The sequence below is a fragment of the Anthonomus grandis genome, chromosome 15 (genome assembly GCF_022605725.1).
Source record: "Anthonomus grandis grandis chromosome 15, icAntGran1.3, whole genome shotgun sequence".
Lineage (NCBI taxonomy): Eukaryota > Metazoa > Arthropoda > Insecta > Coleoptera > Curculionidae > Anthonomus > Anthonomus grandis.
In genome coordinates, this window is record NC_065560.1 from 21,894,841 (window position 1) to 21,911,913 (window position 17,073).

Here is a 17,073-nt window from a genome sequence, read left to right on the forward strand (position 1 = left end):
TTATTTACTTTTATTGTCTACAAACCAGCGAATCAAAATTTACAAAGAAAATTAAAAAAAAAGCAGGCGACTTTCACTGATGCAGGGGAGATTATGATTACTATTGGCTGCACATTAGTTATGTGTTTCAATAAGGTGCCAAAACTTCGCCATTACTGGTCATCGCATCCATCTTTGGGAAACAAGGCTATCAAATCGGTCATATCCAAAAACAGGTGTTTGTTTTTACTATCCAAGCTTTATTTCAATAATCCAGTCAAGCCAGAAGGGGCCAGTAAGATTTACTATGTACAAGAGCTTCTATCTTGCTTCAAATATACGTTTAAGAAATATCGATCCGACAGTACAAGTCAAAGTATTGACGAGACCATGGTGGGCTTCAAAGGAAGATCTTCAGTGAAACAATATATGCCACAAAAACCTGTGAAAAGAGGCATAAAATTATGGTCTAGATGTGATGCCAAAACAGGATATACATACGATGCAAATGTATATTGCGGCAAGGACGACGTTGAAAGGACTGGAACTTTGGGCAAAACTGTTGTAAAAAAATTAGCTGTAACTATACAAAACGTAGTTCTGGCCTTTGATCGATTTTGTACATCAGTCCGTTTGATGGATTCCCTCCAATACCCAGCTGTGGGAACAGCCATTATTACAAGAAAATACATGCCAACAAAATTAATCGAAAAACGAAAAATGTCTAGGGGTGAATGCGAGTTTTTATCAAATCAAACAAACTCTATTGCGATCAAATGACAAGATACAAAGCAGGTTATTCTTTTGAGTAACTGCCATACCCCTGATATGACCTGTGTGAAGAGAAAAGACAATACTGGGCAGAGAGTTGACGTAGCATGTCTCACTGCTATTGCATACTACAATGAAATCATGGGTGGTGTGGATCTGGTTGATCAGATGAGTGGTGTGTATGACTTTGGCAGAAAATCATGCAAATGGTGGAAAAAATTATTTTATCGACTTTTGATGATTGCTGTTGTTAACAGCTCGGTAATATATGTATAATGACTTACGTCGTACCCAAAAAAAAGATACCCTTACTGGAATTTTTATTCACCTTATCAGAGGACCTAATCGAAGAAGGACAACAGCAAACTTCAGTCAAATTTCGAAGAAACAGTTGTGGAAGGCCATCAAAGAGATCAAAAGTAATGAAAAATGTGGGTGATCACCTTCCAATAGAAACATCGAAACGGCGAAGATGTGCTCGTTGCGCTCTTCAGAAAAAAGAACGTAGAACCACTACTATTTGTGCAATGTGCGATGTAGGGTTGTGCAAGCATTTTTTTGCGCTTTATCATTCGTCCTAAAATACTTACCTTTGCGGGTTGTCTTTTTGTGAATAAAAAAAAATAAAAATTTTGAAATACAAAAATGTTTTTTTTTATAACCCACCTAAAAATCCCGCTGGGATATATTTGTCCTACAATTTTTTGCTCTCCCTGTATATATTTTTTTTTACTTTAACTAGTATATATTGTCAAATGATCTCTTAAAATACCATAACTCGCAAAAACATCCTTAAAATCATTAAAAATAAAATTGGGTCCCAAAGGGTTAAACCATTTTTCTAAGTGCAATCAAATGTAGCCTCGTATGAGAATCGGTTAAGTGCACTATAATTTTTTTTGTTTTGATTGTACGAAACAGTCCATTGGGCCAGTGTTTGGTATTTTTATCGGACATCCAACATATAAGAGCATCTCGCACATTTTCGTTAAACCGTTCCATAGAACCTTGACTCTGTGGACTGACGCGGTTTTCCATGAACGCTTTTCAAATGAGACCACTGACATTTTAAATTATTAATGACTTGGTTGGAAATTTCACGGCGAGACCTTCCTTGTCAAAGAATTGACAAGGTCTCAAATTAAAAAAAAATCCTATTAGGTTTCTGGCAGTTTCTACAGCAGTTTTACTTTTTATTGGGCTTAGTACAAAACCCTTAGTCAAATGGTCTGGATAGCTCAAGATGAATTTGTAGTCTCCGTCTGGATCGATCTGCATATCAATTTGGCAACGAGAATTAACTAGTTTACTTAAAATAGGCTTAACAGCGAGTCCTTTTCTAGGTGCCGCTTTTTTCAGTTGGAAAATTTCACACAGTTTTAAGTATATGTTAAAAGTTTCTCTAGTAATGTTTGCATATTTTTTAACTCTTCTTCCAATACTGAAACAAAGTGCACGGCTTATAAAAAATTCCAGATTGAGATTTAACCTGGTACCGGTATCCGAATAAATGCCGCTAATAGAATGTTATAGGCAACCAATAACCTAACCTAAGGAGACTGATCTGTATGCTAAACCTGTGTGCCCAGAAATGAATGAAAACTAGTTTCAGAAAGTGGCCACATCGGCGCTGATGGTCAGAAGCGTACCTACCTCTGATTGGCTGGACCCACCTTTTGATAATGTTATTGTTTTCGAACCTGTAATATTAATTGCTTTCTTATTAGGTATATTAACGATTGTTGGGATAATTGTTAATGATATTATTCTATATGGTACGTGTATGAGTGTTTGCGGTAGCTGGAAATAATTGTAAATATGAACTTTGGCAATGTGTTGTTTACGCCAAAGATCTTTTATTACATTAAAAAAATTAAGTTATGCCGGGAAAAAAATGCACAAATTTCTTTTTGTAAATTTTTTGATGGAATACCAGGAAAATTGAGTTAAGTATTGTCTTTTGAAAATGGAAAATTAATATTCTTATTCCTGAAGATGGTCGAGAAGTTTAACTGAAGATTCAGAGAACTACATAGCAGACACAGAACATCATTCCCCATTCACTCTCAAACTACTTTGGCATTTTTTCGTTATTCATTTGTTTTTTTTGTCGTTGGTTATTGGACGGATTGAAAGATTTAGACAAAAAATTAAACCTTGTTTTCAGATACTTGTCGATTGTTAAAATGCTGACCTCTTTACAAGGTCTTTGCATCCAACAATTGGCGAGTCTCCGAGATTATTTAATTTTTGCATTACCTCTAAGATACCTCTATCTAAAGATGCGAATCTAAAGATGAGAACAAATGCATGGTTGATATTGTGGAAAAGGTTTTTCTCATCTTTTTGAGCCTGCATGGATGAGACACAATTTCCACAACTCCTGACTTATGTAAAATCCAGCAACAAAACCAGAATTTTAATTGGCGTGCTGTCTACATCATATTCGCATTCTTTCATTCTAAACTGAGTTCAGAACGTTGTATGATGGTCGAAAATTTCATTTTCTTAATCTGTAATGCCGTTTTGATTGCTATCAATATTTGTTTCTTCTTCCTCATCTATTTCTGAGTCAGTAATTGCTTGTACAGATTCATTTGATTCTAGATAGCTGTTAACAAGCTTGTCAAGACTTTCCAACTACTCGTTGTTAATTTTCCGAGTAGCACTTAATGTTTCCTTTGTGTTCATCGATGTTCTCAAAAGCTCAGGAGCACTACTAACGTTTGTACCCTTTGGTGGTTTAACCAAAGAGTAACAACACGGTAATCGGAAAACATTGTTAATTTTGGATCGGAATGATCATTGCACCCGCACTAAGAGTTAACGAATTTTTATTCTTTATGATAGATTTATTAAATGAAGAAAGCAACAGATTAAAAATAGAACCAGTTTAAAAAACTTGTTTGGTTTTAGCGGACTGTATATTAAAATAAAAACTATTGAGATTTGGTTCACACACTGCTAACGTTAATTAAAATCGACAAAATAAAAAGATACTATACGTTCAAAAAAGCAGGATTCATTTTTCCTTTTATTTACAAAGTATAAGAACTCAACTAGTGAAATTTGCGAGAGATAACAAAATAAAATTAAAAGGTTACGCGTGTGATTCGCCGAGTTCTCTCGCCAGACCCCTTTTCGATCGCGTCGTTCGACCCTGTTAGGCGACAGCACTAGCGTCTGCCGCCTGGAAATCACTGTGCCTCTACAGTCAGATGTGTGGTGCTACGTTGCCGCTATTCATATTAAAATACCGGCTGCTTATGTTGCGCGCCGGCAGTTCTGAGAGATATTTTTTAAGATGGTAGTTGGTTACAAATAAAATAGCTTTGTGTTAAATGGAGGATTCTTTTATTAATTATTTTTTTTAAAGGTTATATCGCTACGTACAGGGTACAGTAATAGGACATTATGTACCTATTTAAGTACCTATACCTAATATTATTTTGTTAATGTTAAATAAATGTTATTAATGTTAAATAGTTGTCCTTCCATATATACTAAAATGGGTGACATTTAACATTAGTGCAATTGGAATTACATTACAAAATTAATTAATATAATGAGAATAACCTAATTTAAGTCATTTCCAAAAAGAAAAAATGAGGAATTTTCATTTTTTATTATAATATTAATGATTTTAATCTGGAACTATTTTTCGACGCGTAGTAATAATGTCAGTGTGTTGGGATTTTCTATAGGTTATAGTGACATTAGTGACAAGCGAAGCGCAAAAATGTTTTGTTCATTCTAACGGGTTTGAATGAACAAAATTCGAAAGGGCGCGCCTGGGTTGGAGTGAGACTTGATTTTAGAATTGGATCTCAAAACGGATATCGACCGTGGGTTGGAGCCTCCCATCGGTTGGGTTAGTGTCTTTTGAGCCGCGTACCGGGAATATTAACTTTATTTATTACTTTTTTTTGTTTTCACGCAAAAAACTTAATTTTTCCGCATTTTTTTCCTTTAAAAAATAAAAATACTATACAATGCCTCTCCTCTTTAAAGTTTCTTCAAAAAACGTCTACTTTTGATTGCACTAATATTAAATAGACCCCTAAAATGAGTTAAGAATTGATAAAGGTACCTACTACGATTTCAATGAACTCATAATGTAATAAAATCACATGCCATTATTTTATTAAACCATTCCTGAGATAAATGTGTTGAACATTGTGCTTGCTATGACTAGGAAACTGTGCAGGATTCTAAAAATGGTAAAAACATATTGCACTTTTCTGAATGTAACCATTAACCTTTGAATTGCTAATTTTTAGGATTCATAAATATTTTGATATTTTATTCAATAAATACCTAGGTTTTTTTTATATGCGTAAAAAACGTAAGATAAGAAAATGCGATTTGTTTATTCTTAATCTGCAAATAGATAATAGATTTAGCTGAATATTACAGACTGAAGAGCATTAATGCATTAAAATAGTAATAATGTAAGATTTGGAATTTTTAAAATATCGCCTTTGAGAAATATGTTTAAATTAGCAATTATTTCAAAAATATTTCAAATTAGAAAGAAAATAATTTTCTAATGATCTAAACACCATCAATAGAAGGAATAAAGGCACCAATCCAAAATAAAACCATAGTATAGGTAACTAAATTTTATTATTAAAAAACAAAGAAAAAGATAAACTTATTTATGTAGCGAAGAGTTACCAGAAGTAGGACCCAATAAGGAAATGAAACCAATTTCTTACAAAAAAATGCCGACGTTTCGATCTTATCCTTATATTTAGAACATCTTCAAATGTGGCTGGAAATAACACAATACATGCATAATTTAAATGGATATACATGTAAACCAATCACTTAACTAATGATATTTGTTCGTTTATATCAAAATAAACAAGTAAATACAAAATTGCTAAACATTGAGCCTGCTAGTCTGCGAACGAGCACATGCATGCATAACGGCTCACCCAGAATGCGTTTTAATCATAAAATATGATATCTTTGATGAAGACGGCAACATTGACTATGATCTGCCGCGAGAGTGAGCGCCGGCGGCACAAGGAACGGTGGTTCCGCAGACGCTAGTGGCGACAGCGCGGGTTGGAGAAGAGTGGGGAAGCGAACTGAATAAAATATGCCTGTAAGCGTTGTTGCCGCGACTTCATTAAACGCACTTTAATTTTGGAAGAACGCTCACACATAAACTAAAACGGGTCATTGCCCCCCACCTTGAAAGTGTCCACTTTCAAAACTACAAGTGTCACTAAAACTTTCACTTAATGTTTACAAAACACAGTCATAATCAGTTCTTTGGCAACGGGCAAATATTGGCAAAAGATCGCTTGACTTAAATTGTCTTCTTTTACGACAACTAAGTCGCCAATATTTAGCTTGCCGTCCGCTTTAATTAGTCCGCCATTTGAGACGCTGCTGCAGCTCCGAAATGTATTCAAGAGACCATCTTCTCCAAAAATGCTGCTGTATTCTCTGGATTTGCTCGAAATCGGAGAGGCGGTTCTCAGGCAACTCCGTATAGTCTGCTTCAGGTACCATCATCACAGGCTGTCCGATTAAGAAATGGGAGGGGGTTAAAGGTGCATAATCTAACGGATCAGCGGATAATGGAGACAGGGGACGCGAGTTTAAGACTGCCTCAATTTGAACCAGCAAGGTATAAAATCGTTCGAATGTTAATACAGCATTACCTGCAACACGCTTGAGATGATGTTTAGTTGCCTTTACACCGGCTTCCCATAGGCCCCCAAAATGTGGGGCATGAGGGGGAATAAACGACCATGAAATACCCTCATTATTTATGTATTCAGTCAAAGTGGTTTTGTTTTCTAATAAAAAGGTACCAAGTTGCTTTAGTTCTTGATTCGCCCCTAAAAAATTACTTCCGTTATCTGAGTATACTTAGTTATGTTTACCCCGCCGTGAAACAAATCGTTTAAAAGACGCGAGAAAAGCTTCCGTCGTAAGGTCCGAGACTAACTCGAGGTGTATGGCCCGCGTTACAAAACAAATGAATAGGCATATGTAGGCTTTCGTGACCTTGAACCCACGACCTTGTCTCTCTTTAACCGAAAATAGTCCCACGTAATCCACGGTGGAGCTGGATTAACCCGATTCTTTGGTAACTTCCCCATTATAGGGCAAATAGGAGTAGGATTTGCCCTGAAGCAATATACACAATCACGGTAGATTTTTCTAGCTAGGTTTCGTCTTGCCAAAGGCCAAAAGCTTTCACCAATAGAAGAAAGCAAAAGCTGAGGACCTGGATGAAGTAACAGTTTATGCCACTTGAGGAAGAGCAATTTGGTAAATTCATGTTTCGCGGACAAAATAATAGGATGCCTTTTATGATAACTAAAATTTGAATTTGTCAGTCTTCCTCGTACTCTAAGAACACCGCTTTTATCTAAAAAAGGATGCAGTTTAGCCAATTTGCTCTTTTTATCTACAAACTTTTTACTGGCTAGTGCACGGATCTCATCGAAAAAACAACTATGTTGAGAAAGTTTTACAAGGGTGTTTAAAGCGTATTTATTTTCGTATGCTTCAAGTGGTCCAAATTTGCGCTCTTCTTTAGTCATAAGACAATTTTGTTTAAACCTAAAGCAGTACGGGATTATTCGTTCCAACTTACCTAAGCTGAAATATTTAGAAAAGTCAATAACAGATTCGATAGGAATGGCAGTATTTGCTTGGACTATTTTTCGCAATTCAGGAAGATTCTCTCGAGAGATACAAATTTTGGGCCACGCGTCTTCATTTAATTTCAACCAAGGAGGACCAAACCAATAAACACCAAGAGATAAAAGCTCATTTGGATTAACACCTCGAGAAACGTAGTCCGCAGGGTTGTCCTTTGTTGGAACGTGTTTCCAATCTCTAAGATCTGAGAGCTCCTGAATTCCTACAACACGATTAGCCACAAAAACTTGTAAAGAGTTTGGAGCCATACCTAACCATCTCAATACGATTGTAGAGTCGCACCAATAAACAATCCTATTTACAAAAACATTCAAAGATAATTTTACTTTGTTTGTTAGCCTAGCAAGTAACAAGGCAGCTGTAAGTTCTAATCTGGGAATTGTTTGCGTCTTTAGAGGCGCTACCTTTGATTTTGCACATACAAGTCTAACTAAAACGTCACCATTAATATTTGTCGATTTGATATATACACATGCACCATAGACGCAAGCAGAAGCGTCTGAAAACCCATGTATTTCAACTTGTATGGCATTTGTACAAACTACTCGACGACTTATTTCCAGGTTGTTTAAAGAGTTTAGCTGATCACGAAATACTAACCACCTTGTATGGAGACTATATGACAAGGAATTGTCCCATCCTATCTTTTCTAACCAGATGTCACGTAGAATTATTTTTGCTAAAATAGTAGTAGCGCTCAACAGACCCAAAGGGTCGAATAATTGTGCTATTTCGGACAGAACAACACGTTTAGTAATATTTTTTCGTGTCCCTTCACTAATTTTATAAAATAGACTAGAAATCTTTTCGTATAAGTAACTGTAACTAATTCATAAGTGTCCAATTTGTCATTTTTATTATCACGTTACAAAATGCGTTGTAGAGAACTTTGATTTTCATTTATTTGACACATGCGATACCTTTTCTCCACGTCCGCAGCTATAACGTAATTATGCTGTCTATATCGTACCAAAATAGTAAAAAGATCTGACTGGATTGTAGGACCTGTCATTTGCAAGTCATTAAGAGAGACTCCAGAACTACTAGGACACGATGCGTCAAATACGACTCGGAGCTTTGTCGTTAAACTGCTTTCTTTTAACACGCCATGGTGAGGCATGTAATAACAAATTAAGTTGTCCTGTTTAACATTTTCAACTTTACGCATGTGCCTCTTTTATGAATTTATAATACTCTGCTTTAAATGATTCATCGCGATCAAACTTGCGTTCAAGTGATAAAAAACGTTTTTCAGCTATGTGATACGAATTTCCTAGCCTATCTGGACTTTCTAATAAAGGAATCGTTACAACAAATCTTTTTGAATTTGAATCACGTTTAAATGTTTTTAGAAAGTGCTGTTCGCAAGCCTTTTCCTCGCTCGATAAAATTTTGACACACGGAAACTCCTCTATTTCCCAAAAACGTGTAAGTTGCTTATCTAAATCAACATTTTGAGCAAGGTGGCACCGCACTTCTTGATGTACTTCGCTCGATATGCGCCCAGAGACTATCCAACCAAATTTAGTTTTTTGCGCATATGGACCGTTTGCACCTAATTTTAATTGACCTACACAAATTAAGTCCCAAAAATAATCAGCGCCGATAAGCATGTCTATATCCCCCGGTATATCGAAATTGGGATCAGTAGAAGTTATGTTGTGAGGAATATTCAAATCACGTTTGTTTAACTTAAAATTTGGCTAATTGTTTGTTATGTGGGGTACTACTAAACAAGAAATATCAAGACAAAACCCGTTAACCTTGGATTTAATGCGTGCAATAACACTTAACTTTGCACTCCGATTCTGATTCATTAAATCCGCAAATTTTTATGTTAACTGGTGTTTTCGGTAGTCCCAGTTTGTTCCAAAAACGCTCAGTGAGAAAACTACTTTGAAAACCGGCATCAAGTAAGGCGCGCACAATAAAGGGTTTATTGTTTTTATCAAGAATGTCAACTGACACGGTCGATAGCAATATTTGATCAATCGAAACGTTAAAAGATGATAGATTTACACGCTCATGTTGAATCTCTTCAATATTTCCGTCTCGGCTGCTTTCAACACTATTTACGTTTGAGTCGCGACTAGAATTAAACTGCAGAAGCGTATTGTGTTTAGCTCTGCATGTTTTACAAGGCCTAGAGTAACACTGCTTTATCATATGACCCGCCCTTAGACAATTTAGACATAAATGTTTTTTTCTTTACTTCCTTTAAACGCTCATTCGTATTCAATTTTAGAAAATCTGGACAATTTTGAATATAATGCCCTTGTTTACAAAATGAACAGTTAGGCTTTACACTAGTGTTTTCAGTAACAAAAGATTTTACTTTTCTGTGCCTTTTACTTGAGTTTTCAGTAACGACAACTGATTTATTTTGTTCTAAAGACTCGAGAAGATATGCACGTTCTTTCAAAAAGGAAGTTAAATTGTCTAAAGTAGGTGTGGTATACGAAGTTTTTAATTGTTCCCATTTACGAAGTGTAATTTCATCTAGCTTACTACTAATCATATAAATAACTAACGTATCCCAAGCTTTTTTTGAACAAAATTTGCAATGTTTTTCAAGTAAAAAGTAACTTTTTAGTTTTGTAGTTTTTATGAAAGTTATCTTTATTTCTCCCAAGAACCCTAAAAATAAAAAAAATATACGGGGTGTCCCATTTAAAATTCTGATGTTAAAGTCGGTGCAGCACTTTTTAAACACCCTGAATTGATGAAACTCAAATAATTTAAAAATTTGCTTAAAACGAAAAAACTTGTATAAGAAATTTTTTTGCATACCCAGTAGATTCCTAGCTCAAAACCAGATTTGTGTATTTTTTCGGTCTTTGCGCAAATTCGACTATTGAGCGTAACATTTAGATAAACTTTGTTCACTTAAGTGCATGTAAAGGACAATAAAGCAATTTTCTTTTGTTTATAATACTAATAGAAGTTAATTAACTCATCAATAATGTCATATTGAAGCAGGTTGACTTGGATGGAAAGGACCTTATATCAAAGTTTTCTCCCCATTTTGATAATACATAGCCTATAAATTGAACATAGAAAGACATTGCAGCATTGAAGTTTTTGTATGTCTTCAATTTCAAAAACTTCTGATACAATCAGACCACCTTGCTAAAAAAATAATATTGGTTGAATTGAAAATGTTCAGTACAAATTTATAACATTTTTTAGATACAAATTAATCTGGAATAGTTCAAATAATAATCTCTGCAACTGTTAATAGGTATGCAGATGATTTAAATTTCTGTTGTACTCAATACAATCAAGAAATGCAAAAATGTTATTTTTATTAAATTATTTGTTGTTAATATTAAAATATGTGTTTTATGTAAACGTTGATTAAATAAATAAAAAAACGTACAATTTCAGGTAAGAACTTATTTGTTCGAGACAATGTGTCTGCGGCAATCAAACAATATAACATCGCCGTTTCGAAGTTGGAATATGCTCAACTGGCCAACTACGAGGAGCAAACGAAACAACAAGAGTTGCTGCACAAACTGTATCAAAATTTGCTTGTGTGTCATACGAAACTGCAAGAACCAAAAAAGGGCTGCATTAATTTTAATAAACTCTTTCATCTGACCAAGGGCACCGAATTAAAAATAAACGCCAAAATTTATTATAACCATGCAAAATGTTTGAGACTACTGGGGGAGTTTAAAAGAGCCAAGGAGAGTTTACAGAAAGCTAGGAATATTGAACCGAGAAATCCATACGTTCTGAACGAGTTTAAGATTATTGATGAGGAGCAGAGGAAATATCAGGAGAAGGAAAAGAAAATGGCCGCTGCAATGGTTAAATCTAAAGATTAAAGTAATAAGCGACTCTTATACAGTGAGAGGCAAAAGTCCGGAATAAATTCATTTAAAATTCAGGGGTATGTTCAAAAAAAAAACGCTCGGACACGTCGATTTTTATTTTTAACTGCGGGTTTTCTTACTATAATTTTATGTATACAGGGTGGTCCAAAAATAAGCTACGACCATCAACTTCAATTTTTGAAATGGAAATACCTATTTTTTATTCTGTATTCTTAAAGAACAGAAAATTCTAGACATATTTCATGTACAATGTCCTATACCTATCTTCATTTGTTTTTGAGTTACTGACAGTTGAAGATCGGCATATTTGCACTTTTGACATGTTATAAAATCCAAACGGTTAGACATAGACAAATGCGGTTTGCATTTTTTATCGAAGCTTTTTTAAAACCATCTGTTGACACTAGCTAGTTAGTGTCAACAGGTACTGAGAAATTTACGGTTGAATTTCTAAAAAAACATTCAAAATATTAATGTATTTAATCGAAACTATTGTATAAACGTTGAACAAAAAGAAACTATTCTAATCTAGACCGAATTAAATGTTCAAATTGAGCCCCATTAACTTCTTGACAGTAAGCGAGTCTTGATTCGAATTCTCTCAGAACGTTGCGTATCATTTCTTGAGGTATTCGTTGAATCTCATTTCTTATATTATTTCTCAATTCTTCTAAATTGTTGGGTTTATTTACATACACTCTATGCTTTAAATAACCTCACAAAAAGAAGTCCAAAGGAGTCAAGTCGGGGGACCTCGCAGGCCACTCCAATTGACCCCTTCGCCCAATCCATCGACCCGGAAATACCTCACTTGAATATTGGCGCACGGCTCTGCTGAAGTGTGGCGGCGCGCCATCTTGCTGGAACCAAATTGAAGCTTCTGGAATATTGGGATTATTTGCATTTGGAAACATCAAACATAAAGCGGGAATCAGTTTGTTCCTTAAGAATTCCAAATAACGTTGACCTGTTAAGGTACCTTCGAAGAAAAATGGACCTATGACTCATTGATAATGCCGGCCCAAACATTCACAGATTGAGGATATTGGGTATGAGCTTCAATAACCCAATTTGGATTGGAGGAAGACCAGTAACGGCAGTTCTGTCTGTTCACTGTACCATTGAGGCAGAAGGTCGACTCGTCAGAAAAAATTATTCTACGAGTAAAAAGACGGTCGTTATGGCAGACATTCATTATAGTTTCGCAAAACTCTAATCGACGATCTGTATCATCTTCGTTAAGTTCGTGGATTAATTTTAATTTATAGGGATGATATTTTGCCTTTTTCAAAATCCTTCTTAAAGATGTTTTTCCAACATCGTTATCTAGTGCTGCCTGTCTAGTCGGTGTATGAGGATTTTCTTCAATGGACAAAACAACATTTAACTTCTTTTCCTCGGAAATTGAGGGACGACCCGATCTGGGTCGATCTCTGACGTGACCTAATTCCCTAAATTTTCTTTCTAGTTTGCTAACGGTAGACTGAGATATTGTCTTATCAGGATACTAGGTATTAAACATTTCACAAACCTGGTGTTGGGTCCTAATGCGATCACCACATCCTATCATAATTAGTATTTCTATTCTCTCAGTTTCACTTAACTTATTCATCTTTTCAGGCAATATTAAATTTTACAATAAACAAGGATAAGACTGCTTGATACCTGTCACTTCAAAAAATGATGACAACATCATTGCAACAATCGATGAAAAAACACAAAAAACAAGGTTACCTTAGTAAGGGTGTTACATAGTTGCATGAATTATTGTATGTTCAGAAATTCAACCGTAAATTTCTCAGTACCTGTTGACACTAATTAGCTAGTGTCTAGAATATGTCTAGAATTTTCTGTTCTTTAAGAATACAGAATAAAAAATAGGTATTTCCATTTCAAAAATTGAAGTTGATGGTCGTAACTTATTTTTGGACCCCCCTGTATACATAAAATTATAGTAAGAAAACCCGCAGTTAAAAATAAAAATCGACGTGTCCCAGCGTTTTTTTTTGAACATACCCCTGAATTTTAAATGAATTTATTCCGGACTTTTGCCTCTCACTATATATATGTATGTATGTATACAGGGTGTTTAGGGAGGAAAGGGAAATATTTTGGGTACATGTTCAGAAGGTGAAAATAAGCTAAATTAACCCATGTTTTAATCTGATTCTCAACCATTTCTGAAGTTTTTTTATAAGATTTTTTATTTAAAAAACAAGACAAATACTAGTAAAAAAACAAAATTTCACTAATTTAAAATGTTTTCGAAAATGCCCCCATTAACTTAAGGCACGCTGCAGCACATTTGTTAAGCACTCGTGTTGCACGTTTAATTGCTTAGGGATTGTTTTTAATAATACTTGAAGCATTCAAAATTTGATTGTGGAATCCTTCTATGGTTTCTACTGGTGTTTCGTACACTAGAGCTTTCATCCACCCCCAGGAGCAATAATCCAGTGGATTTAAGTCTGGTGACCTCGGTGGCCAAACTTGAAGTTCTCCTCTGCCAATCCAACGATCAGGAAAACGATTGTCTAAGAAATTACGCACTCGGCGACTTAACTCGTTAACTGCCATGTGTACCATATATGGACACAGTCAATTTTTATTTAGCGCCATGGGTACCACCAATGGACACAGAACTTCTTACCTTCCAAGCCATGTGTACATGGGACGACCACATTAAGCGTTGATTGAAATGTATGTATGGATTGGTCTGGCGTAGGAAATAGTTTGTTTGAGAATGCCTCGTAAATATTTTTGTTTTTCGAAATAATATGACACAAAATATTGACGTTTTTAAATGATACGTTTATTTTTTCAATGGGCAGTAATTTAACATGTAAAATTGTTATTTATAATTATAAAATAAACAAACTAATTTTAAAAACAAAATACTTCAAAATGAAAAGATTATTTTATATTTTTTAAAACACGTTTTTGGAAAAAGCAGTCCATACAAATAAAAATATTATCGTCACAACCTAGACATATGTTGTGACGATAAAAGTAGGAAACTCTTTTGGTATTTTTTACAGCATAATTACGCCCCTGTTTCTTGTGAGTTTTTTTCGTAGCAATTTCTGCACCTGCCTCTTTTTAGCTTTTTCTCGTTATCTGTCTTTTCGGAAACTTTGTGCTCTTTTGAGGGATTCTTGAACGTCCATCTCGGCAGAGCCGCGCTTTCAAAGCGTAAACGGATCCGAATCTCCCACGTGGTGCCACGTTGCCAACTATTATTTCGCGGCTTGAGTAAAGTCAGCTGTGCTTCAGCCATATCCGGAACATTTTCCACATTTAGTCCCGCCTCGGGTTCAGAATTAATTCTTACGCTTGGAAACATTCCTGTTTCCTGAGCATTTGCAAAAACTGTTTGAAAACTTTTCGATTAGGAATTTTTCGATTAGGAAAACGTCGTATGGGTGAATGTGTGAGGCATTACGTAATGGAAACTTGGGGTATAATAAACTAATGGTTTGGTTTAGGTTGGGTTGGGTTGGGTTCGGTTGGATTGCGTTGGGTTGGATCTTAAATTGCTCAAGCACCGCTCATCAAATTTTGCGTATTTTTACAATTTTTTTTAAATGGCCTAATTTTACCCAAAAAAAATTAAAAGTAGCGGAATGATCTTATATAATTCGCCACGAATATGTGAATTTTGATAGAACTTGAAAAAAGAAATTTTAAAAATGATATACCTACTTATAAAAATGAATTTTCAATTCAAACAAATTTGTGTTTATTACATGTAATTTACATTTTTGTGATATGTAATGAAACTAGTGTATAATGTTATGATTATACATTAGTTTCATTCATCATTTTTTATATGTTATGATAATGAATGACTAAAAAAATACAGAGTGAATTCTCCACTTTAGAGAAAGCCAGACTGGAGACAAGGCTTCAGCTGCAGAGTGACAAAACGCAACAAAGTCGACAACAAAACTGGTAACACCACATCTAACCTCACCTCAGTTGTCACCTATTTGCTGACAAAACTAATGGTATACAAGGTTATTCTAATGATTAATCGCGTCCTATAGTGAGTGATTTAGTGCGTGATAATACCCTCTTCGTGATAAAATTTGGCTTTCCGCCACTCTTAGTAAAAAATGTATATCGAAATCTACCCACTTTGCAAAAAACCCGACCGTTTTTCGTTAATTTTGACAAAAGCCGCTAAACTGCAGAATTACCATTCTCATTTGTAAATAAAGCAAAATCAAAATTGAACGTCCATCTCGGCAGAGCCGCGCTTTCAAAGCGTAAACGGATCCACCAAAACGGATCCGAATCTCCCACGTGGTGCCACGTTGCCAACTATTATTTCGCGGCTTGAGTAAAGTCAGCTGTGCTTCAGCCCTATCCGGAACATTTTCCACATTTAGTCCCGCCTCGGGTTCAGAATTAATTCTTACGCTTGGAAACATTCCGGTTTCCTGAGCATTTGCAAAAACTGTTTGAAAACTTTTCGATTAGGAATTCTTCGATTAGGAAAACGTCGTATGGGTGAATGTGTGAGGCATTACGTAATGGAAACTTTGCTCTTTTCAAATTGAAATGCTCAGAATCAATCAAACTGACAACCATGCTTGTCAAAACTACCAGTCAATTAAAATAGGTATAAACAAACATTGATGAAATACCTGCAACGTGAGTTAGAAATAGACCGTAATTCCAAAAATTTACAAAAAAAAACTTTAGAGCCGATTATTTCAGAAACGGTTAAGAATCAGATTAAAACATATGGGTTAATTTATATTTTGACCTTTTGAATATGTTTCCAAAATATTTCCCTTTCGTCTCGAAACACCCTATATATACGATTTGCTGGGATAAGATTTTTTAATTTTTTCCAAAATATTTAAGTTTATATTAATTAGATATTAATATCGAATAAGTATCTATTAAGTTTTTTATACAATATATATTATAAATATCAGTTGAAATGACGTTATAGTGTTCTTTTAATATATGTAGTTAGTACCCAGTTTTAAATTGCATGTTAGCACCGTCGATTGTTTGTATAAAACACTACCTGGCATTGCTGTGTTTTATACTAATTTATTTTCACTAATTTGTCCTAATTGTAGGGTTTTTTCTGTTCGTTAGGTGTGAATCAAAATAATCGAAAATAGTCAACTAATTTATTAACATACATTACTACGAAAACACGATTACTAGATCCAAAAATCTCATCCATTCTTCTCTAAGAGACCAACATACAAAATTGACGAAAAACAAATAAAAACACAAAGTCACGGTCTCACAACATGTAATTCAACGGGCTACACGTGTTTCGCTCTAGTTAGAGCATCAGGTTCGAAAGTAAACACGTCATTCACACACACGAGAACAGGACTCTTTTTAGCTTTTCTAATTTCCATTTTCTCCAGAAGATCAAGCTTCTTACCTTTAGGGCATTCATGAAGCATTTCAGCTCCCACCCCCAGAGAAAAATTATGAGTAGAGGCCAGCAAATGATTCGCAAACGCTGATTTGGTATCACTGACATTGGTATTTTTAAAATTTTCAAAAAGCGCTACATGTTCTTTAATGCGTGTAGAGGATTTTTCTTCCAGACTGGCCAATGTATACTGCGTTGCAATCGTCACATTTTAAAGAGTAAACTCCTGATTTAGAAAGGATGCCTGCCTTGTCCACTCTACTGACTAATTGGTTCTTTAAATTATTGACTGTCTTATACGCGATTTTTACATTCAGGGATTTAAAGAATCTTACTAAATTTACGGAGATAGAACCAAAAAAGGTCAAGGATCTGAAGGAA

The 17,073-nt window shown here is 35.0% G+C and overlaps 1 protein-coding gene across 1 annotated transcript in view; it reads left to right on the plus strand.

The window, feature by feature from the left end:
* Positions 1-16,237, plus strand: part of LOC126744877 (inactive peptidyl-prolyl cis-trans isomerase FKBP6) — a 29,758-nt gene extending 13,521 nt beyond the window's left edge. Inside the window, exon 3 of the mRNA XM_050452449.1 lies at positions 10,828-16,237. Within this exon, the coding sequence (XP_050308406.1) occupies positions 10,828-11,273 (446 nt within the window). The 3' untranslated portion in view covers positions 11,274-16,237. The remainder of the gene's footprint in view (positions 1-10,827) is intronic.
* Positions 16,238-17,073: the final 836 nt, after the last annotated feature.